This window comes from Phyllostomus discolor, chromosome 6 (assembly GCF_004126475.2).
Source record: "Phyllostomus discolor isolate MPI-MPIP mPhyDis1 chromosome 6, mPhyDis1.pri.v3, whole genome shotgun sequence".
Classification (NCBI taxonomy): domain Eukaryota; kingdom Metazoa; phylum Chordata; class Mammalia; order Chiroptera; family Phyllostomidae; genus Phyllostomus; species Phyllostomus discolor.
The window spans coordinates 161,036,452-161,058,911 of NC_040908.2; the positions used below are offsets into that span (position 1 = coordinate 161,036,452).

The 22,460-nt window shown below is 47.8% G+C and overlaps 1 protein-coding gene and 1 pseudogene across 1 annotated transcript; one reads left to right on the forward strand and one right to left on the reverse strand.

Annotated features, from left to right (window-relative positions):
- Positions 1 to 3,266: 3,266 nt before the first annotated feature.
- Positions 3,267 to 5,453, reverse strand: LOC114499108 (macrophage-expressed gene 1 protein-like). The gene has a single exon (XM_028515059.1). The coding sequence runs from the start codon at positions 5,451 to 5,453 to the stop codon at positions 3,267 to 3,269; it is 2,187 nt and encodes a 728-aa protein (XP_028370860.1).
- A 15,325-nt stretch (positions 5,454 to 20,778) lies between these two features.
- On the forward strand, positions 20,779 to 22,151 carry LOC114500946 (annotated as a pseudogene).
- Positions 22,152 to 22,460: the final 309 nt, after the last annotated feature.

A 22,460-nucleotide genomic window follows, 5' to 3' on the forward strand; every position in this document is an offset into this window, starting at 1 on the left:
GCTGTTGCTCACCTCCACACCTGACCGCCAGACCTCCCTCCACATCAGGACAGCTCACTGTGACGTGCCAGGCACCGCACTGAGGAGTTTCCTTGTATTATCTCCTTTAATCCTTGTAACAATTTATGACACCAGTCACATGATTACCATTTTGTAGATGGAATTAGTTCTCAGAAAGGTGAGATAATTTCCCCAGGAACACAGGACTGGTAAGCACCTGTTCGGGGACTTCGGCCCGGCTCTGCCTGATTTGACTCTGGGGTCTCACTCTTCCTACAGAGGCAAATCAGACACCTAGTGTTAGCATGATAGATTTCAAATTTAGGAAGCGCAGGTTGTTTCAAAGCACTGTGCATTCATTAGCTCCTTTAGTCTTCTCAAGTAACCTAGGAATTTAACATGCCAACTCCATTTTATAGAGAACCAAACTGAGGCACAAGAAATTACCAGAGGCCAATATATGAATCAAGGCCAAGCCTTTAGCTTTGCTGCTGTGCTCAGCTTCAGTTTCCTGTAAAAGCTATTCAAACTCCCTGAGCTTCTAGTAAAATAGGTGTATGTATTCTCAGTTCCTAACTAAACTTGTTTTTCAAAGACGTGAATGAAATAATCTTTTCCGAGGGTAATTTATTTTTAAAAAAAATATTTTATTGTTCATGTTATTATAGTTGCCCCAATTCCCCCCCCCCCCCACCTTGGTGTCCCTCGACCTAGCCCCTATCCACTCCCTCAGGCAACCCCCACACCGTTGTCCACGTCAATGGGTCCTGTGTAGTCTATGTTCTTTGGTTAAGCCCTTCACTTTAATTCATCCAGTACCCACCTCCCCCGGCCCTCTTACAAATCTGTTCATCTGTAACATGTTACTATGCCTCTGATTCTATTCTGCTCATTATTTTGTTTATTAGATTCCACTTATACATGAGATCATGGATATGGTATCTGTCTTTCTCTAACTGGCTTATTTCACTTGCATAGTGCTCTCCAGGTCCACCCATGCTGTCACGAATGGTAGGAGCTCCTTCTTTTTCTCTGCTGTGTAGTATTGCACTGTGTAAATGTACCACAGTTTTTTTATTCACTCATCTACTCATGGGCACTGAGGTTGTTTCCAGCACTTGGCTATTATAAATACTGCTGACATGAACATAGGGGTGCATATATTCTTTTGAATTGGTGTTTCGTGATTCTTAGGATATATTCCCAGATGTGGAATTGCTGGGTCAAAAGGCAGTTCCATTTTTAGTTGTTTGGGCAAACTCCAACTGTTTTCCACAGTGGCTGCACCAGTCTGCATTCCCATCAACGGTACCCTAAGGTTTCCTTTTCTCCACATCCTCACCAGCACTTGTTGATTTAGTAGCCATTATTATTCTTAGTGTTTGAGTCATGTGATTTTGAGCAAGTCACATAATTGAAATTGAGCTTCCATTTCCTCACCTATAGCATGACAACGACTTCCTTTAGGGTTTGTGAAGGTGAAGGGAGATGCTATGATAAAGGTACTTTCACATATAGGAAGTCTCTAGGAACTGTAGTGACCACAAGTCCCGAGAAGGCTGAGGACTGCCACTAGTCAGTGAGTCCTTAGCTGACGGTCAGCCCCAATGTGCCCAAATCAGACCAGAGGGAACACAGCCATCTTTAACATCCCAGCATTGTTTGGATCTCAATTGCCTCTTCCTCTCAGGACTGAGTTCACCTCAAGCCTGTCTCATCAGAATCCCAATATATTCCAGCTTGTAGCTAGAGGAGTTGAAACCCCAAGAAGTAAAATGACTCGCTTAGGTCACCCTGGGGCAGTGGGGTCTTGATAGCCCTCTGAGGTCATACTTCCCGACTACTAGCCCTGAGGGTCTCTAAAAATTAACACAGCGAGGGGCTCATTTGGACAAGGCCCTGCATGCCCTGTGGTTCCAAGGGTAGGGTTTAATGTGACACCAGGTTCTTGTGACAACCAGAGACCCACACTCTGGAGTTAAATTGGGATGAGGTCTGAGTTGCAAAAACATTACAAAACTCAACCTTGTCCCCAAGAAGTTGCTGTGTTGGGTTAGAGAGTCGCAATTTACTCTGGCAAACTTGGGCTAAACAGGACATCCAAAGGAAGTCTCTTCCATGGGGACTGTTGGGGTGAGGTAGAGGGGTGGGGACTCAAATGCGTTTTTCCAAAGCTAAGCTTCATGGAACACCCATTGGAAATATTCAGTGGCTTCTTATTTTCTTTCTTTCTTTCTTTCTTTCTTTCTTTCTTTCTTTCTTTCTTTCTTTCGATTTTATTTACTTATTTTTAGACACAGGGGAAGGGAGGGAGAAAGAGAGGGGAACATCAATGTGTGGTTGCCTCTTGCATGCCCCTCACTGGGGACCTGGCCCACAACCCAGGCATGTGCCCTGACTGGGAATTGAACCAGCAACCCTTTGGCTTGCAGGCCAGTGCTCAATCCACTGAGCCACACCAGCCAGATCCAGTGGCTTTTTAAATGCTTTGACTGATAACACTTTGAAACATATTTTGCATTGTGACCCAGTGTAGTGACACATATATATTATTAGTTTAAACCATAGGAAATGGCCAATTTTTGAGTCAAAAAATTAGATACGGGCAATTTTATATAATCAACCTAACATAGTACTGAAACAATATTTCACCAAATAATTCCTATATTGATTTTATGCAAAGCACTATATTTCTTAATGTCAGCTCCTGATTCACAAGTAAGTCAGACCCTGTTTAAAAAAGAAAAACTGTGACTTAGATCCAGCCCCAGAGAGAACATTCGGGGTCCAACCAAAGTAATAATTCTGGGGAAACAGAGTGATATAAAATTTCTATAATAATTGCAAAACAGAATTCCAGCTTTAAAGCTACATCTTATATGTTCTGTCTCCCCTGTTGATTCCCCCCTGCCAAAGGCCACCGAGAGCACCCTTGTATTTGAACAGAGTTGACTTTATTGGCTCCTTGCAACAAGGGAGGCAGCAACACGCTGAAACTCACCATGGAGAACCGTGGGGCTTCTCCGCAGACGGCGTGAGGGAAAGGGATTGTCACAGGACTCGAGCTTGAGTTAGGCAGGTTGGAGGAGGGTTTGAGGAAGCACAGTTTAGTTCTACATGGGTAACTTCAGAAAGTGGGGCCGATTCTGTGGCTGGTTATCACACTACTTATCTACGTCGTAGAAGGAACAGAATGGGCTAAAGCTTTAATTAGTAATGAAGCACCATCATGCCTGGTTTAGACAGAATTCTCCTGGCCTGGGCATTCAGACAGAGGTGGGCTCTGCGATAGCTTCAGTGGCCCCATAAGTGCTCTGTTCCTGAATCAGCATACCCCTCTGCATTTTCCGGTAACGCTCTTTCTTGTAGTACCTGAAGCCATAGGTCAGCCCTAGAGCAACAGCCACCACCGCCACCATGGTCCCCACACAGATGCCCACAATGGCTCCGACAAAGGGCCTGGAGCCAGGCCGGCTCAAGAAATTGGCTGGCAGGGACCCATCATTCATGCTGGCCTGCTGCCAGTGGCCGGAGCCCTGGAGCCTCACCCAGACATACTGACCATTGGAGTCCACCAGGACAGACAGCCTCCGTGAGCTGCGGTTGTTGTTGAGCAAGGGGGGGCGGGGAAGAAATGGGGGCATGCGGACAGCTGCCTGCTGCCGGTCCAGGAGGGCCCCAGCTCTAAGGCAGTAGAGGATTTGGCACCCATCAATGAGGTAAGCCTGGTGTTGGCTGTACCCTGCTGGGCACTTCATGGGATGGTCTGTGGGACTGTCCCGGTAGAACATCTCCTGCAGGAGCCCAGGGCTCTGGCCCTTCAAGAGGCCAGCCAAGGGATTGCCTACTTGGCAGCTGAAGAAACCCCCAAAGGGAGCTGCCTGCGCCGTGCACAGCTCGAAGTCGCTGCTCACGCACACCCTGAGGTCACCAAAAAGCGTCAGTGGGTAGAAGTAGGAGGGACAGGTCTGGCCCCCAGTCAGTGGGTTTGGGTGGTCAGGGCCATAGAGGCCTCCAAAGAGGAAGCTGACAGAGGCGGGCAGGGAGGCCTGGGAGGGCACGCACCAGGACGCAGCCAGGCGCACCACGGTGCGCTGCTCGCGGACCTTGCACACGGGCTGGCAGCAGTGGAAGAAGAGCCAGCACCTCTGGCACTGCTGTTTGCACTCAGAGTGGGTCTTGCTCGATGTCTTCAGCTCGCTGTGCAGGGCGCTGGCCTTGTAGTTGGACGGGCAAGAGGTGTTGCCAGTGAGGGGGTTCGGGGTACGATAGGCCTGGCAGAGACTCTCCGCTTCCTTCCCTGACACAGCCTCGCACTCCTGGAAGACGCCCCCGAAACTGAAGTTGGCTTGGTGGTGTCCATCGCACGAGCCATCGTCCACGTTGGCCTGGGGATTGAAGGCGGGCGCCCCACGCTTCAGGCAGCCCGGGTGCGCGTTGACCGCGTAGTAGCGGTGGATGGCACGGCGCACGATGGTCGCTAGGCGGCGCACCGCGGGCGCGGGGAGCTGCGGCAGCGCCTCCGGCTCCAATAGCTCAGGCAAGGGCAGGCCGGACCTGCCGATCGCCACCAGCCTGTTACCTATGCCCTCCTGCCACGTCTTCAGGGTGATGCCAGGGTAGAAGGGTACCCCGCCGTGGCTCCGTGTCCTGGAGGTCACCGTGTTCCTCATGTAGTCCTGGAAGAGCTGGCTCTGCGCCTGCCAGGAGGCCGTGGCCCCAACATTGACCGTGTGGAAAAACACGGCCGAGGCAGCCAACGTGATGTTGCTCCTCTCTCCGGCCTTGCTGCCCACCAGTTCACGCTTCACTTGGTCCTCCTGCACCAACGTAGCCCCGGCCTCCACATGGGTAAGGACGTGCGTGCCATACCTGAGCACAAGCACCTCAGCCAGGTATTCGGCCTCGCGGGTCTGGTTGTTCTCCAGGTAGTCGCTGAGGGTCAGCAGGTGCTGCAGAAAGGCAGGGTGGAAGTCGGGGGACTCCGGGGTCTTCACAGAGTAGATGTTGTGGCGGACCTGCACTCTGACCGTGACCGTCTCATACTCCAGGTTGTACTTCTTGATGCTCTGGAAGTCGGTGGAGAACTTCCCGTTGAGGCTGGGGAGGAAAGAGAGCTCAGCGTTGATGGAGGCTGCCCAGGCGTCGGTGTAGCTGAGCCACTCGTCCAGGAGCTCGGCACGGGTCTCCACCACACTCTCCCGCCGCGGCACCACGTGCACATGGTCTGGGATCAGGTACTCGCCGTCCTCGGTGGTGCGGCACTGCGAGTAGTTGTGCCAAAACACCAGCCCCAGCTCAACGTTGCGCAGGTTGTCCCAGCCGCCTCCCGGCAGAGCCCCCAGCACATTCAGTGCCTGCTTGCAGCCTCGGACGCTCAGCGCCCCTTGATTCCCCATGCTGCCGCACCCGAGGGAGAGCAGGACCAGCAGTGGTACAAAGTACAGGGCCATGGCTGGACAGCAGCTCGGCCGTGGTAGAAGCTCCCCAATGGTTTGGGGTAGTGGAGGACAAGTCCTTGGGCTAGGATCTGGGAACCTTGAGCTGGGATTACCCAGCCACGGGACACAGTGACTCAGCCCAACCCAGGCCCCTCCCCATGGAGCAGTCCCCTGCCCCAGGCGCCTCTCCAAGAAGTCTTGGGGACAGACTTATCACAATCACCAAGGGGAGTGAAACCCAGCAGATTCCAGGCTTTAGGCTGGGCTGGGGAGAGATGAGCTAGGCTTGCAAAGAAGAGTTTGCTGCTGCCCCAGGGGCCTGAGAATTCATCTATATGAATACGACCAAACCTTATGTACTGAGCACTTGATATTTGGCCCCCCGGCCACAGAACGCAGGTCGGGTCCTGCTATTGCAAGTGTCAGGGGTAGATTGGGTGAGGAAGTGGCCTAGGGACACAGCCTGAGCCTCCCCCAGGTGACCAATCAGCCTGTGGGCACTGTGGCTGGGAAGTCACAGGTCACATTCACTCCAGGCTGATTTCCTGGAATATCAGCAGATATTCCAGAAAGGAGCCCTTCCTGGACTGGGGTCCGCTCAGGGCAACTCTAAGAGGTGAGGGGTGACTGTGCTGATGTTCAGAGTGCTGGGCATGGTCTGGACAGAGCTTCTAAAGGGGGGCTTAGGACACCCCAACAGTCCAGGGCCTGAGAATTTTCCTCCTCCCCTTCCATCTGCTTGGAGCCCTCTAGGGGCCTCCTTCCCCTGGGACTAGCAGAAGACCGAAGTGGGGCCCTGGGCTAGATGATTTATAATCTCACTTTAACCCCTCAGCTGCCCCCAATCACATGTTAGGAAACTGAGGCCCAGAGAGTCAGGTGCCCAATGGAGCCAGCATTTGGCTCCATGTTCATCCGAACCAAAGCACAGTTTCCATCCGCTGATCTGAACGTGGTGCCTCACCTTCATAGCTAGCATCCCTCCTAGGGCATTTTCAGTTAAAGAAGGCTCCTGGAAGGGGTGCGTGGGATTGTATAACCCGGTCTGGGTTAGACCTGCTTGCAGCAGTGAGCTTGGGGCAGGTGTCTGTTGTGCCTGTTGTGCAGGGGAGGGAGGGGTGGCACCATCCAGAAAAGCGGTGCTGGCCTTGACCTCTCAGGATCTGAATAAGAACCCGGGCTCTCTCATTTCTTCAGCTGAGCCCTCCCACTTGCACGGCCTTCTTCCCAGTCCCACTTCTCTTGTCTGTTACAAGATGAGAACAATATAAACCTCTTGAGGTTCCCATTAAACCTGAATAGAGGTCAAACCTCACTTGCTAATCTCAGGGGAAGGGGACCCTAGAAGGCTCCAAGCAGATGGAAGAGGAGGAGGAAAATTCTGGGCCCTGGACTCTTTGTGGGGCATGTTAAGTATGCCCCCCCCCCCGCCCCCCTTCTTAGAAGCTCTGTTGGATGTGAAATGCCCAGTAGAGCACCTGGCACAAAATAGGGTTTTCATTCAGTAAAGTGGGTTAAGTGACTTGCTCAAGGCCTGGATTCGCACCTAGATTTGCCTGGACCCAAAGCCTAGTGCTCTTTCTCCACCACAGGCCTTCCAATCTCGACACTTACATTCTTTCTTTATAAAGTGTGGCTTATTTACCACACAGGAATTTGGGATGGATTGTCTGCTAGCGAGAAGACTTTTTTCCCGGGGAAAACAGGAAAGCTTATTTTCCCTCTCTTGGTATATCTTCCTAAGACAGGGACAAGTACTCATTTTGTGTTCCCACATCCTGCTCGGTCGGCCAGGCTTGTGACTTAGGAACAAACACCTCATGTCATTATAAATCCAAAGAAGTCTGGAAATCCATCAGGTTTGTGGGCATTTTATAGCTGTGGGCACAAGAGTAGATAAACATGTTTCGGCTGAGTGGTGGCGGAGCATTTGCTGATGTAGGTCAGCTGCCAGCAGGGCGAGGGAAAGGACAGTTCTGGGAGGATGTGTGGTCACCAGCCCCAGGCAGGCAGCGTTTGCTGAGGCCCGGGGATTAGGAGAGTCAGGTGGCATCCAGCCGCACGTCCCCCACTGGCTCAGAGGCAGCGTGGGGAACACAGAGGCAGGACAGCCTTGAGTCAGATGCCAAGGCCTCATGTGACCTCGGATAAGAAGTGTGACGTCCTGCAAAACAGGAACAAATGGGAATTTTTAAGCTGTTAATTAAAAAAAAATTACCACAAATGCTTGTTACGGAAAAGTAAAAGAGGTAAGATAAAGAGGAAAAGACCTCTTTCCCCCAGGTCTGCTCCCCAGAGACAACCACTGTGGACAGGTGGGTGCATGTCCTTGCCGACATGCGTCCGTGGGTGCACCCAGGCTCATGGACACACACTGCTTCCTTTTACAAAAATGGCAACAGGCCATACACACAGTCTTACCATTTCCAGAGAAAGTGATGTGCACAAGGTCACAGGCTGGAGCAGGGCAGGATCTGAGTCTCTCCCCCCAGCTAGACTCTGCCTCCCAGGCTCAGTCCCCACCCTACCCCTGGGCTGTGCACATTCCAACCGACCAACCTTAGAGGACACACCACAATGACCCTGGCCGGTAGGCTGGGAAATAGCACAAACACTGAGTACGCGCGGCAAGTCACAGGCCCAGCCAATCAGAACTGACACTGGCTGCAAATAGCCTCCTTGAGGTTACTGGCTAACTATTGCCTCCATGTGGAGGGGTCTCGTTTCATGTCCTGCATGTCTCTCAATGCATAACTGGGGAGGGAATTCATACACGAATGTATGAATGAGGATGCAAAGTGGTCTTACCACCATAAAAGAAGAAACTTCTTTCAATGGAATCATAACATTACTACATTATTTGTCTATATATTTTTACAATAAGAACAAGAGGCAAGTAATCATGTGGCTGGAAAAATTATGCTGCTTGTAAAACAGGGAAGCAGCGATAATGAAAAAGAAAAGAAGCAGAGAAAGGGAGTTGGCTGGCCTGTGGAGGACTGGACTTGGGAGACACCTTGGCCCTTAGTGGTTCTGTGACCTTGGATGAGAAGCTTAATTTCCATGACCTTTTTTGTAAACACCTTTGAATGATAGGGGACGGAGAGGAACAAAGAGTAATTTAACCAAGATTACATCTACTGGGGATCAGATAGGCTGAGAGGTCTGGGGGACTTTTACTCTGGTGGGCTGCCCTTTCAAGTCAGGGGTGGCCCAGGGATCCTAAGTTGCAGATGGGGGTCTTCTGGCCTCTCGCACTCTGAATGCAGGTTGATGGTGATGCTGGGTGAAACCTCTAAGTCAGTCCTCTTCTCTCTGAGCACCCCACTCCCACCCGGCCACGCACGCCCAAGAGCCACTGACCACGGAAGCTGCAGGCTCAAAGATGCTTCCAGTTCCCACTCCCCTGCTTCCACAGGCACCTGGGAATTCCTGCTTCTAGCAGCTCCCCGCCTTTCCCATGATGTGTTTCCTCAAGGGTTCTCCTGGGTCGGCCTTACCTAGCAACGAATACACATGTTCTTTGCAAGTTAACCTGATTCTGGAGGAGACCCAGAATCGTAAAGAGACAAGGAAAACAGAGAAGAGAAAAGCCTTGCCCAGCATCACTGGATTAACCCATGTGCTCAAAGCTCACAGTTTACACCCTCATTCTACCTTGTTTGGATGGCTGCTGGAGCCCTCGAATAGGTGTGTCGTCATCTCCTGGAGCACAGCTGGGATCCACGCAGACACAAATCCTACAGTGGTTCGCTGCTTTGTAGGCGACGAAAATGAATTCCCTGTATCCTTCAGAGATGTTAACTGAGACCCTGTATAATAAAAGACAGATCAACAAAACAAAAACATGAGCTTCTAACAGGTACAAACGGGAGATACCCAGGGAGAAATGAATAACTCAAAGAAGTGACTTTAGAATTCAGTCTCAAATGTCATGTTCCTATGGAAAGTAATGGGGAGTGTGTAGACCTTGTCAGGGAGAGTAAATGACTTTTAGGAAAGACGAATGGGCCCTTAGAAGATAACCAGATGGGAGATGTGATTGGTTGTGACCCTTTAGCCAGTTGTGGTGCCGAGTTCTAGTCTCTTCTCCTGTGTTAAGGGTCAACCTTCCCTTAGGAAACTGCCAGGGAGGGGACTATGACCACTGAGTTCCTTTTGCAGGGTGTGTCTTTGGCAGATAAGGGGAGTTCAGGGAAAGCTTCCCCTGCATTTACTGTCTTCCAAATGCCTTTTGCTCAAAATGAGCAATATACCAAAGCAGCATATTTTGGGGTGGTATGTGGGCCCCCCTATCCTTCAGCTTATAGAATCGATTCTCAATAGAGCCTGTTAAGAACAGAGGTTCTGGGGTTTCAGCGAATAAGAACTTTTAAAGATGAGTTTTGAGAATCTGGATATTGACAACGTTCTGAGAACCAAATGACCTACGTTCCACAGAGCTGATTCTCTCCATTAACAGGGTGCTACCGTTGTAGTGTCTTCATTAGCATAAACTTGACTATTCCAGGAGATTCTTGCCAAGACAAATACCTTGATTATTCATTGGAGAAATTTTCCAAACTATCCATGAACTCTTCAACAACAGCATCGACAGACAGTTTGTACATTAAGGTCATGGGAATCCTTGCCTACCTTGCTTGGCTGTTAACCTTACATGGTTGTGTTATGATTTTTACCCAAACCTGATCAAGACCTCCCCCTCTCCCGTGAAGGGCCTGCCTGAAACCAAATGTCCCATTCTCAATAAGTTCTAACCTTGCCTTTCCCCCTTCGAGACACTGCCAAATCTCCGCTGAAATGGTGCTGTCTCTGTCTCATCCACAGGTTGTACTGGCAATTTGGGGGGAGCTGGCATTCCACAGTGCCCAGGAGATTCCGTGGCACAGTTAGATTTGACAACCATCAGACAAAATTAAATGCAAACTGTGAAGCCTGCCATTCAAGGTCTCAGCCTCCTGACTGTCGCCTCCTTTCCACCTTTGGTGCCATTTACTCTTCTTCTCAAACTGTACACTTTAAACCAGGCCATTCTTTTGTACTTTTAGCAACTCTATGGTTTTATTTAGGCTTTTCTCTCTGCTCACCCTTCTCCATCTCAGCATCTTCTTCTCACCCCTTGTTGTAACCAGTCTCCAAGGATGGTCCGCAGTTAGCCACCTCTGCAAGGACTCATGCCCCTGTGTGGTCGCAAACCACAGTGACTATGGCCTGGCCCTGGGGTTCCCTCGAACCAACTCCATGCGGCCGACATGAAGCGGTGTCAGTTTGGAGTCTAAATGTTGCACTTCTGAGAGCCCTGAGCCGACCAGATACCTGCAAGAGAGGCCCCATAGAAAGGGACCACGAGACAACTTGGAAAGGCAGAGAGTCCCACTCAGCCAGCACCCTGGCTTAGCCCAGCCTTCATGCCACCTTCATGTAGGAAATGTGCCTGAGCTTCCATAGACATTCTGCCCGGCTGAGCTCTGTCCTGGCCAACATCCCATGGACCAGTCAAACCACAGAATAGGAAGGGTTAAAAAATTGTTTAAAGCCACTAAATGTTGCTATATAGCAACAGAAAACCAAAAACATACTTTCAAGCCTTACCTCAAAAGCTACCCCTTTATGAAGCTTTTTACATGATCCTACCCAACTCTCTCCTCCCAACCCCCAGCTGAAAGTAGAAATCCCCTCCGCTGAAGGCTGATGGACGACATTCAACTTCCATCTTTCCTGGCCTCCTGAAGAGTATTCCAGGAATTCAACCTTCTTCTTGGGCCAGCTGGCCTTTTTAGGTGAGACCAGAAATCTAGGAAAAAATACTTTCCCATTAAGGGTCAGAAGAATTTGTGATATAGAGTCCACCCGTTTGCCCGTAGATCAAATGCATTGCTTCTACAGATAAAAACCAGTCTCCTGGGAGTGTTACAGAACAGACCTGGGGTTGCCGGGGGTGGGGGGCACGATATACTATTACCGAATGGGCCCACCCTTGTGCTCCAGGGGTCCCCCACCCCATACTAGGTTCACCTTGCCCACTGCCAGGGAAAGATGTCTCTCAGTGCCAGAGACTGGTGAAAAGGAAAGGGATTATTTATTTAAATAGTTATACAAATTTAAGAGTAATGGCTTAATGTCTTCGTTGAGATCCCAAAGTCCTTTAGAATACCCACAAACACACAGTCCTTCCCTCCCCCTCTGCCCAGTCTGGGGTACCATATCTCAGAAAAAGAAATAGAAGTCTATGGTTCTTCTCTGCCCAAGCTGCATGGTTTCAAAAAGCCCCCGCATGGCTGCTGCGCCTGGGTTTAAATCCCGGCACCAATCTTCCTCTGCTGCACCATTTCTGACTCCTTCCACAATTGGCCACAGCTGATAGCATTCCCCTACGTTTCCAGCTTTACTGGGCTGCCACAGTAAGTCCGGGCAGGTGTGGCCCTGTGGTGTGCAGCCAATCATCTGCAAGCTGTCACCCAGGCCCTGTAACCAGGGGCAGTTGCCTCCCAGTTACATCCTGGGTGGAAGTCACTCCCATTACCTTTAAGCCAAGGTGAAGTCAGCACCTTGGCTTGAAGCATGGCCACAGCTGTTTAACGTATTATGAAACCAGTTAAAAGTTATAGATGTGTTAAATGACTGTTCTAGAGGTTATCTGCAAAACTGTTGTTATGCAAAACAGCTTTCAGTGGCCCTGCTCCATGTGTCCCATCCCCCAGCTCAGACTTGTGGGGGTGAGGACACCCTATATATATTTTTTTTTCTGATATTTTCTGAACACTGAGTTCTGGACCCTGTTACAAATCCCTATGTGCACCCCTGCCCTGGCTGCACCCTGTTACAGGAGGAAACTATTGCTTTTGATGTATTTTAATTGCATTTAATTGTTTATGCTATTACAGTTGTCCCCACTTTCCCCCCTTTGCCCACCTCCACCTAGCACCCCCCTCCTTCAGGCAATCCTACACAACAGGTGTCCCTGTCCAAGGGTCAGGCGTACATGTCCTTTGTCTAATCCCTTCACCTTCTTTCATCCAGTCCCTCCTCCTCCCCTCCGGCAGCTGTCAGTCTGTTCTATGTATCTGCTCTTCTGTTTCTATTTTGTTCACTATTTTATTGTGTTCATTATATTACAGATATAAGTAAGTCATGTGCTATTTGTGCTTTTAATCTTTAAAGTCACCAGGTTATGGTTTACCTGGTAGAGGCTGTGATAATGGTTGAGGGAGTATAGGGGTGGAACCTCAGGGGCAAGTGGAATGGGGGAAAGGGAAGGAGGAGGTGGCTATCCACCTTCTCGGTTTATAGTGCAGACTTTTAACTAAGTTCTTAGCCCACTAGGACACTTTCTGCCTCTTTGAAAAATCTAGCGCCCATAAAGCAAAAGGCTCTCCTGGTGGTGAACAGACTTTCCTGTGGAAGCCGGGAGTGCTCTTCTCTGCGTTGGCATCAGCGACCAGCAGAGGGCAGTGCCGACCGCAACTGCCGCCAGCCCCAGCAGCTTCCTTCTCCGAGAAGTTAAAAAAAATTATATGTAAAAAATATACATATATATCATATAATATATATTATATATGTATACACACACACCATCTTTTGCCAGGTACAACGCGCACTTTGTTGCCCAGATTTTTGAGGGAAAAATAAGGATGCTCGTTATACATGGGTAGTACCTGAAATACGTTGTATCTGTTCTGTGTTTTGTAATTATTTGTTACATACAATTTCTTGTACCATAATATGTTGAAAATGACAAAATTCCTTTATAATACAAAAAACCAAGTACCTAAATATAAATAAATAAGTAACTGAATTAAGAAATTAAAAAGATTTTTTTTCCTGACAGTTTGGGCCAAAAACATGGATGTGCATTATACATGACAAAATATGGTATACAAATAAAACACTTCCTGTGATTATTTATGAAATCCACACGAAAAGGGAAAGGAATGTTTTAAGCCTCAATTAACAACTAAGAACACAACTGACAGCGTTTTCTTCAATTTCCTGGGCGCGAGCGCAGCCTAGGAGGCTCTGGAGACAGCCAGCTTCCTCCACGGACCCGCCCACACCTGCGGGTGAAGGCCTGCGGTTAAGGGTGCGCGCTCTCCTTCCTCGCAGATGCATCACCTGGCGGGCTGTTGCGTGAAACCGAATGACCCCGCCTCGATATTGCTGTTAAAAGAAACACATATCATAAAACTGACCATTTTAACTTCCACTTTAAGCCTTAAGAATATTACCATTGTAGTGCCACCGTGACCATCCTCCATCTCCAGAACTTTTCCATCTGGTAAAACGCAGACCGTGCGCCCATTAAACAGCTCCTGCCGCCCCTCCCTCCGGTGGCTGGCAACCACCGTTCTGCTTCAGTTACCTCCGCTAGGTGTCTCAGGTCAGTGGAATGAGGCGGTGTTTGTGGATTTGTGACTGGCTTGTGTCTTCGAGGCTCACGCATGCGGTAGCACGTGCCGGAACTCCCTTCCTCGTCTGAACCACTATTTTGCCTTCTGCACGATACACACAAGACCAAAGTCGTCTCTTCCTTGAATTGAACACGTTGGGCTATGCCATGCATTTGAAGTGGGACAGCAGGGTCCCCCTTCAACTCCTGCCTGTGCCAGCCGCATGTACGTTTGTTGTACAGCCTGGTGTTCGGCGGGTCAACTGAGGAGGGGGAAGGAGCAGGAAAACCGACTCACTCACTGGGCAGTTCCTGCCCAGGGCACTCTGCCTGTCTGTATGAAAACCAGGACGTCCTTCATACTCCCCCTTTAACTCAGTGTTTCCATGTCGGGGGATCCATTAAAAGAAATCATTCAAGGAAGAAAAAATGACATTCAAAACATTTAGAATGCGGTGAATGGAGGTACACAGATCACATCTCGCGAGCAGCAGAGAGAACCTGGGGGTCCAGGGAGCGTCCAGTCCCTGCCAGAGGTCTTAGTGGCAGAGGATCCTGCAAGAGCCTGTCACGGATCGCTGTTTGTGTCTTCATTGCCTGTACTTTGCCTAACACTTAATAGATGTTGCACAACACTTAATAGATGATCTCTGGCTTTTTTAAAAAATGACATTGTGGTCAGCATACTTAAGAGGTTGGTATCATCTTATTAACTTTTTAGTTGAGAAATTTTGCAAGTCTCTGAGTGTTGCATTGGTCAATAAAAATGTAATACTCTTTTTTATTTTTAAAAAATTTTATTTATGTTTAGAGAAAGGGAGAGAGAGGGGAAGAAACATCAATGTGTGGTTGCTTCTTGCATGCCCCGCACTGGGGACCCAGCACGCAACCCAGGCATGTGCCCCTGACTGGGAATTGAACCTATGACCCTTTGGTTTGCAAGCCGGCACTCAATCCACTGAGCCACACCAACCAGGGCAAAAATGTAATACTCTTGAGTGGTAATAGTAGTAGCAAATGTTTACTGAGTTTTTACCATGCACCAGGCACTGTCCCAAGAAGCTCACATGTATTGGTTCATTTAATCCTCCAACAATGGAATCAGTTAGTATTGCTAGTCCCATTTTACTGATGAGAGAACTGAGGCACAAGGAGATTAATGAACGCAGCCAGGAGTGTACAGCTGGAGGCAGTTAAGTTTTGAATCCAGACAGGTGGATACCAGAGACTCTGCTATCCTACATGCTCCTGATTCCTTAGGAGCATATATAGCAAGGCTTCCAAAGTGGGGTATGACTGTGAATCATTTAAGAGGGCTAGTGTAGGTGAGACTGTGTGTAACCTCTATTGTTTAATTAGTACAGCCTTTAGTCTATAGTTCTCATGGACGCTCATTGTAGCATTCTTTACCTTACAGAAAAATTTGGACAAAAATTTTTGAATGGCTAATAATTAGGATTTGGTTAATTTATAATCTACCTATGTGGTGCAAATTTATGCCAACATTAAGATGAACTTTCTTACTGCCCAGCTGCTTCTTTGAACGTGAAGCCAAAGGGAGAACAAGCCTGACTGTTTTTCTACCAGTTACTTTGGTAAAAGGCCTCATTATCACTTTCCCAGCTCCCCAAGGGCTGCTTCCCTGAACACACTTTCCTGAGCATGTCCTGCTTTCCTGCAGATCATACGCACCTGACTTTAGCCTCTGTCTCACATCCAACTGGCTAAGAGACTAGATCTTCATCATTTCCACCACCCAGAGAAATGATCATTTTGTGACAAGATAGAGCTGCTAGCTAAGGTTACAATGGCAATCATATTGCAATATGTATCAAATCAACATGTTATACCGGTAAACGTACACAATGTTGTATGACAAATATATTTCAATTAAAAAAGATAGCTCACAGACTTATAAAAAAGAAAAGATTCACCCCAGGCCCTTCTTCTCTGGCTATATAGTGTTAGCTGTAAGACTGAACTAAGAGGCAAATGAAACAAAACACAAACTCATAGAAAAAGAGAATGAGCTGACGGTTACCAGAGGGGGCGGGATAAGAAGAGGGGCATAAAAGGGGAAGGGGACTAACAAGTACAAACTGCCAGTCATAAAGTAATTCACAGGCCCTGGCTGGTGTGGCCCAGTGGTTGAGCACTGGCCTGCGAACCATAAGGGTTGCCAGTTCGATTCCCAGTCTAAGGTGACCTGAGTTGCAGGCCAGGTTCCTGGTGGGTGTTGTGAAAGAGGTAACCACACACAGATGTTTCTCTTCCTCTCTTTGTCCTTCCTTCCCCTCTGTCTGAAAATAAATAAAGAAAATCCTTTAATAAAGGAAAAATTTTCAGGCATAGAACATCCAGCATAGACAGAATTGAGTCAATAATATTGTTTGTACGGTGACAGACAGTTACCAGACTTCATGATAATCACTTTGTAAGGTGTATAACTGTCTAATCACTATGTTGCACACCTGAAACTAATATAATATGCCAACTATAATTTAAAAATGAAAAATATATAAAAATGAACATTTAAAAAGAGGCTGCCAACCCTTGTAAGACATTCAGAAAGCTCTGAGGACTGGAACTTGTACTACCAGTCTTGCAGGCGAACCCAGAGCTCTGGTGTATCAAACGCTTCTGCCCCAGGAACTGGGGGTGTCCGTTGTCCTCCAGGAGCCTCCACGTTAGTATCTGTGAAGTGTGAAGTGAAGGTTGCTTTGAGCGTACCCAACTTCATATGGCAGGCACAAGCAGCTTGCACCCAGCCGAAGGCTTCTGAGATTTCTGCGATTGCCTGGCTCAAACACAGCCCCATGCACGAGAAGGAAAACTCTGGACTTGGGTTCTGAAGCCCTGGCATTCGGCATTGGCTCTGCCGCTAACTGGGGGCAAGGGTGATAATAGCCGATAACATTTACAGAGTGCTTACCATATGCCAGATATGATATTCATTGTTTATTTTTTTGTTCATTATCTTTATTTAATGTTTGCAACACCAACATACTATTATTTACCTATTGTAAAAATAAGGAAACGGGGGCACCAAGAACTCAGTAGGCTCCTTAAGGTCTCAGTTTGTAAGTGAGTGGTAGAGCCTTGATTGGGACGCCAGGGGGCGCACTTACACCTGTCTGCTGCCTGGAAGGAGTTGCAGCCTCGAAGGCCGGGCCCTGAAATCTGGCCAGTCTGCAAATGAAGAGGCATTGTTTCCTCACCACGTTTCCAACAAACACAACACCTCGGGATGTGTTCTTTCGATCAGTGTTTCTCCCACACCCCTTCCCCTAACTTAGGTCACACTGGAGAAGGAGATGCCAAAGTGGAGTAATCCTGAGGTCTGGAGTTGGATAAATCTGGAATTTCCCAGCCAAGGGAATTTAATTTAAGCAAGGCATTTCATGTCCCTAAGTATCAGTTTTGTCAATTCTCAAGCAGAAACAATAGTACCTGCTTCCTCAGGTACTTGTGACAACAAGTGAGATAATGTAAGTGAAACCGGATGTCAACCAAGTCCACAGCTCGTGCTGCCTCTCACCACTCGGCCAAAAAGCAGAGACAGATTTGGGATTATAATTACACTTTTATTGATATCAGAGGCCCGCAGTCTGAGAAGGTGGCGGGTGGAAGCCCTAACATTCACCTTCCCCCAAGCATGTCAGGGGCAAGTCTCTCTGGGGGAAGCGTGAGAAGGGAGCGTGGACAAAGAGCACAAAGCGGGTCCTGGCGATGGACAGTCTGGAAACCTGAGTCTCTGTGGGGGGTTTTGTTTTTGGTGAATGTCTTTATCACTGGTCCCTGGACCAGGATGGTCAGCATTTCCTTGGTGGGGGGTGGGGTGGAGCCGTGCTCCCCTGTGCCTCATTCCGGTGTTTCTGCGACACAGTGGATCAGTCTCCGCGTTCCTGGTGACCAGGCATGTAGGTTCGGGGCTGGGTTGAAAGTCCCTTTCTTCTTTCCTGGTCAGCTGTTAACTGCAACCAAATCTCAGCAGGAACATAAGGTTAAACATAAGGTCGATTAATTGGTTACACGTTCTACTAGGAATGGTCTAAGGCTATAATGGAGAAGGAAGAAAAGAAAGAAAAAAAGTCTTATTTTCGAATTTCATCCCTTATACCCCTATCCTACGTTTAGTGCCTAGGACAGTAGCTGGCATGTCAGAAATGTTTATTAAGTAATCACGATTGTTACCAAGGCAGTAGCCTTCAATCCCATAGAGTTCCACAGGGTGAAAATGAACCATGATTCTGCATGGCCCCAGGTTATCGCTGAAAAGAGAAATCACAAAAGAGACTCCTCGGACAACAAGTCTTTTTAAGAGCAGTCAGAGCTACTAGGGACGGATCAGGCTGTCTCAGAAGGTAATGAGCTCCCTGTGACTCGAGCTGTTCAAGCAGATACCACCAGGGAACGTGCTGTGCACAGACCCCAATCCCAGCAGTCCTTAGAGTTTATGAAGTTATTTCAAGATTTATCCACAGCCACAGGAGGCTCTGTTGCCCTCTTCCCATGTCCTGACTCCCTCTCTTGTCTGGGTTGCTACAGGTTTATGGTACCATTTTTCATATAAACCAGAGGAACCCACCCTTCATGCTTCAGGTGCTGGTAGACAGGCGGCCTGATTTTAACACAGCCATCATCCGGCCACAAGAGCAGGTAGGGGTGCCTGTTGTCTTTGCAACCTGAGCTCATTCCTCCATGATATTTGTGTCAGGGTTCAATGAACATGTTTCTGTCCACACAGATTCCCCAGTGTCCAAAGTCCGTTTTCCAGTCTTCTTCCAGTCCATCCGGATGACAGATGACCTTGGTCACCTGTCCACCACCACTTACCAAGTATATTCTAAGAATCCAGGTGATTAGCATGGGGTCCTGGTTTTGTCAGACGTTATTAACTGGCAGCCAACATTTGCAGATTCAAGGTGAGTGCATGTCCGGGGCCATTTGTGGGAAAGAGATGAGCTTGGTGGAGCATAACTCTTGGTGACCCAGGCAGAGGGATGAAGTTCTGGTGCTAGGCTGGCTTTTGTGTGGCATGTTTCCCAGTCAACCAATGACAGGGGTGAAGAAGTTATACAAGTTTATGAATTTGTGGATATGAGGGAGGTCTTTGGATGAGGTCGAGGTCAAAGGTTGTAAGGAACACAGGGTATGTAGCACAAAACTATATACTGCAGGGAGGAGTAAAACTGCTGGTTTAACAAAAGCCAGAGAAATCCATCAGACATTTTTCTTTTAGATCTTATTTAATAAGACATTGGTGATTTCTCATAAGGTTGATGGTCACTTGTATGTGTTTACATACGTTTCTTGGCCCCTGATATTCCTCCTATGAATTACCTATCCTTACTTTTGTCAGTGATTGCTTTAGCTTGTTTCTATGTTTATGCATTAGTTTTTTTTAAAGATTTTATTTATTTATTTTTAGAGAGGGAAGGGAGGGAGAGAGAGAGAGAGAGAGACATCAATGTGTGGTTGCTGGGGGTTATGGCCTGCAACCCAGGCGTGTACCCTGGCTGGGAATCGAACCCGCGACAGTTTGGTTCGCAGCCCGCACTCAATCCACTGAGCTACGCCAGCCAGGGCTTGTTTGTGCATTAGTTTTTTTATATTTATTTTTTATTTCAATGAGTCACGCGCCATAAACTTCGCCCATTTAAAGTGCACAATTTAGTGGTTGTAAGTATATTCGTCAAGTTTGTCACGGTAGCCACAAAAGTTTCTGATCAGGACGCTTCGTGGTCAACTGTGTGATTTCCTTAAATGACTGGAACTGTTACTCTCCCGGCCTTTGCTGCAGGGCTCTGCATCTGTCTTGGGGTACACCTGAAATGCGTAGGTGGGCAGAGCAACTCTGCCCTTACCTTCACGTCCTGTGTGTGTCCAGGTCAGGCAGAAGTGAGAGCTTAGTTCCTCCTCTGTAATTTCCTGGGCATGCACACAGCCCTGGACACGCACACAGCCCTGGGAATAAACACAGCCCTGTTCGCCTGTAGTCTTCTAGATTCCTAGATATGTTCGTCGGACTTAGGTCCTACAAAGAATAGCCTCAAGAGTGGGGATTTGTAGGGAACTGCCAGAGATCAAGTGAGAATAACCCCTTGAGAATGTTGCTCTTGGAGAGGTTCTAAGCATAGTCTGCCCTCCCCAGTGGCTCCCAGGCTGCTGGTTTCACCAAGACCCAAGGGTTGTTGGTGTACATGGCCCCTGAACCACTGGGGAAAGGATGATGGGGATAGGACAACTTACAGCCCCATAAACTTCACTATTCTCAACAGTGTGTACTGTGCCCTGAAAATGACACCAGCCCTTACATCAGGGTCATGGTGTGATGACGATTCAGTGAGGTAATCCATGCATCGGCCCCAAGAGGGTAAAAAAGCCCACATAAAACTCTCAGTAGAGGGCCTGGCACAGAAATCATATACGTCGTGATTGTTATTACTCCCTGAAGGAAGCAGGGAAAAGATGGTTTGGTGTACTTAGCCCTTTGGTGCTGAGGCACTCTGGATTCCCAGGTGGCTGGTCAGTATATTCTAGAGTTTCCTCCCTCTGCCCTCTCCCTCTCTCTTCTGTCCTCTCTCCCCTCTCTCTCCCTCCCACATGCCTTTTGGGAATGACCACCTGCAGAGACTTGTGGAGATGAAATCGGTGGTGGTTGCTTTCCTTGGGAAAGTGTTTCCTTGGGAAAAGATCTCATGGACTTTTTTTGGCCCCTGCCGTTGAGGGGCTTTGAGATTGCTTGCACAAGTGCACATTCTTGGCTTTTCCACGTGCATGTGCCCTGCTCCGCACTCCCAGTTGCTTGTCAGTCATTCGGGGGAAAATAACAGCCATTTTATCCCCCCTAAGGCCACTGACTAGTTTTGGGAGAGGAGAGTCTTCGCCGGCATCATGATGGTTTTTGTTGTACTTTTTTCAGAACAACTTTATTGCTGAGTAATTTAAGTGGGCATACTTAAAAGCATATGACATGCCCAAGTCTATAGCTTTGACACGTGTAAGCCCATGAAACCACCGCCACACCCCTGAGATAGAACTTCTCCTTCATCCTCCACATTTCTGAGACTTGCAGTGGCTCCAGAACCCTGCGTAGGAGCTTTCAGCATTGGCAGCGGGCAAAGTCTACAAAGAAGGCACTTCAGACCCAGTGTTCCCCTTCCTGGAAAAGTTTTCAAAAGAGACAATTCAAATAAAGAGAATGAGTTGTAAAGAATAGTTTCATAAGTCAACATTAACAAGTAGGAAAAAGTAAGACACAATCTCTATGTTGATCACAGGGATAAGGTTACATAATCATGACCCCTTAGTGTGTTGCAGCTGCAAGGAACCGTTAATGTAGTAGCTATGTTCACACCCATGTGCAAGGGACGGTATTAAAATAAAAGGAGAAAGTTGAAGTGTGGCTTGATCATGGGGAAGCAAAGGAACACAAGGAAATATGTGACCACGAAGCAAATGCTTAGTCTGAGAGATCAGAGGCTTAAAGAAAAGAATAGACTAAAACCTAAAAAGAAAGAAAAGAAGGATCCTAGTGCATGGAAGGAAAGAGAAGTCCCCCAATACTCTTCCTGCTTATGCTTCCAATATAACACACAGCTGAGCCCACCTTACCGCATCCTGGTTGATACCAACTTTATCCACTTTCCATCAAGGCTAGACTGGACTTAGTGCAGTCAGTGAGGGACTGTCGCTATGCCAAGTGTATCCCTTGTTAACTGACTCTGTAATGGCTGAAACTGAGGAACTGGGGCAGAAGTACCCAGTGGCTCTAAGGGTCGCCAAGGATCCAAGAGTTGAACGAGCACCATGCTCACACGAAGGAACCTGTGCAGATAACTGTTTAGTACAGAGAGTGACTCAGCACAAGTGTTACACTGTGGCCACAGTTGACTGGGGACCTTAAACAAAGAATGACTGGATCGGGAGTAAAAGGGAGAAAACTGTATTTGAACAATGATTAAAATAAAATAACAAAAAGAAAAGAAAACAAAAAAAACACAAAGAATCAGGACGTTCCCTGGAGTTCCCATCGTGTACATTTCTAATCATAGGAACAACACTGAGCGGAGGCCAGATGACTGTGGAGCCCCGCGGTTCTAATGCTTAAAGGATGAAGTTCCTCTACTTTCCTTCAACCAACTTTCTCTGTTGCCAGTTTATTAAACGTGCTACAGAATGAGTTGTTACTGCCCCACTCACCCATTTGCTGTTATGAGCTAAGTATGGTTAAATACACTCACTTCTTGATGTTGCTTTGAAAATGATGTTTTCTATCATTTTAATATTTGTTCCATCTTTTTATAAATCAGATGACTGCTCACAAAAAGAAAACAAAACAAAAGGAGAAAGTTTAGAACATAAAACAGTACATAGTCCCTGATTATAATATGTAACTCTGTGCTTATACATATTCAATATATATAAGAATTTTAATAATGTAGAAAGATAAATTTAGAAGGGAAAACAAAATATTAAAAGCTATTTTATAAAAAAAGAAAAAGAGCCCTGGCTGGCATAGCTCAGTGGATTGAGCGCGGGCTGCAAACCAAAGTGTCGCAGGTTTGATTCCCAGCCAGGGCACATGCCTGGGTTGCAGGCCATGGCCCCCAGCAACCGCACATTGATGT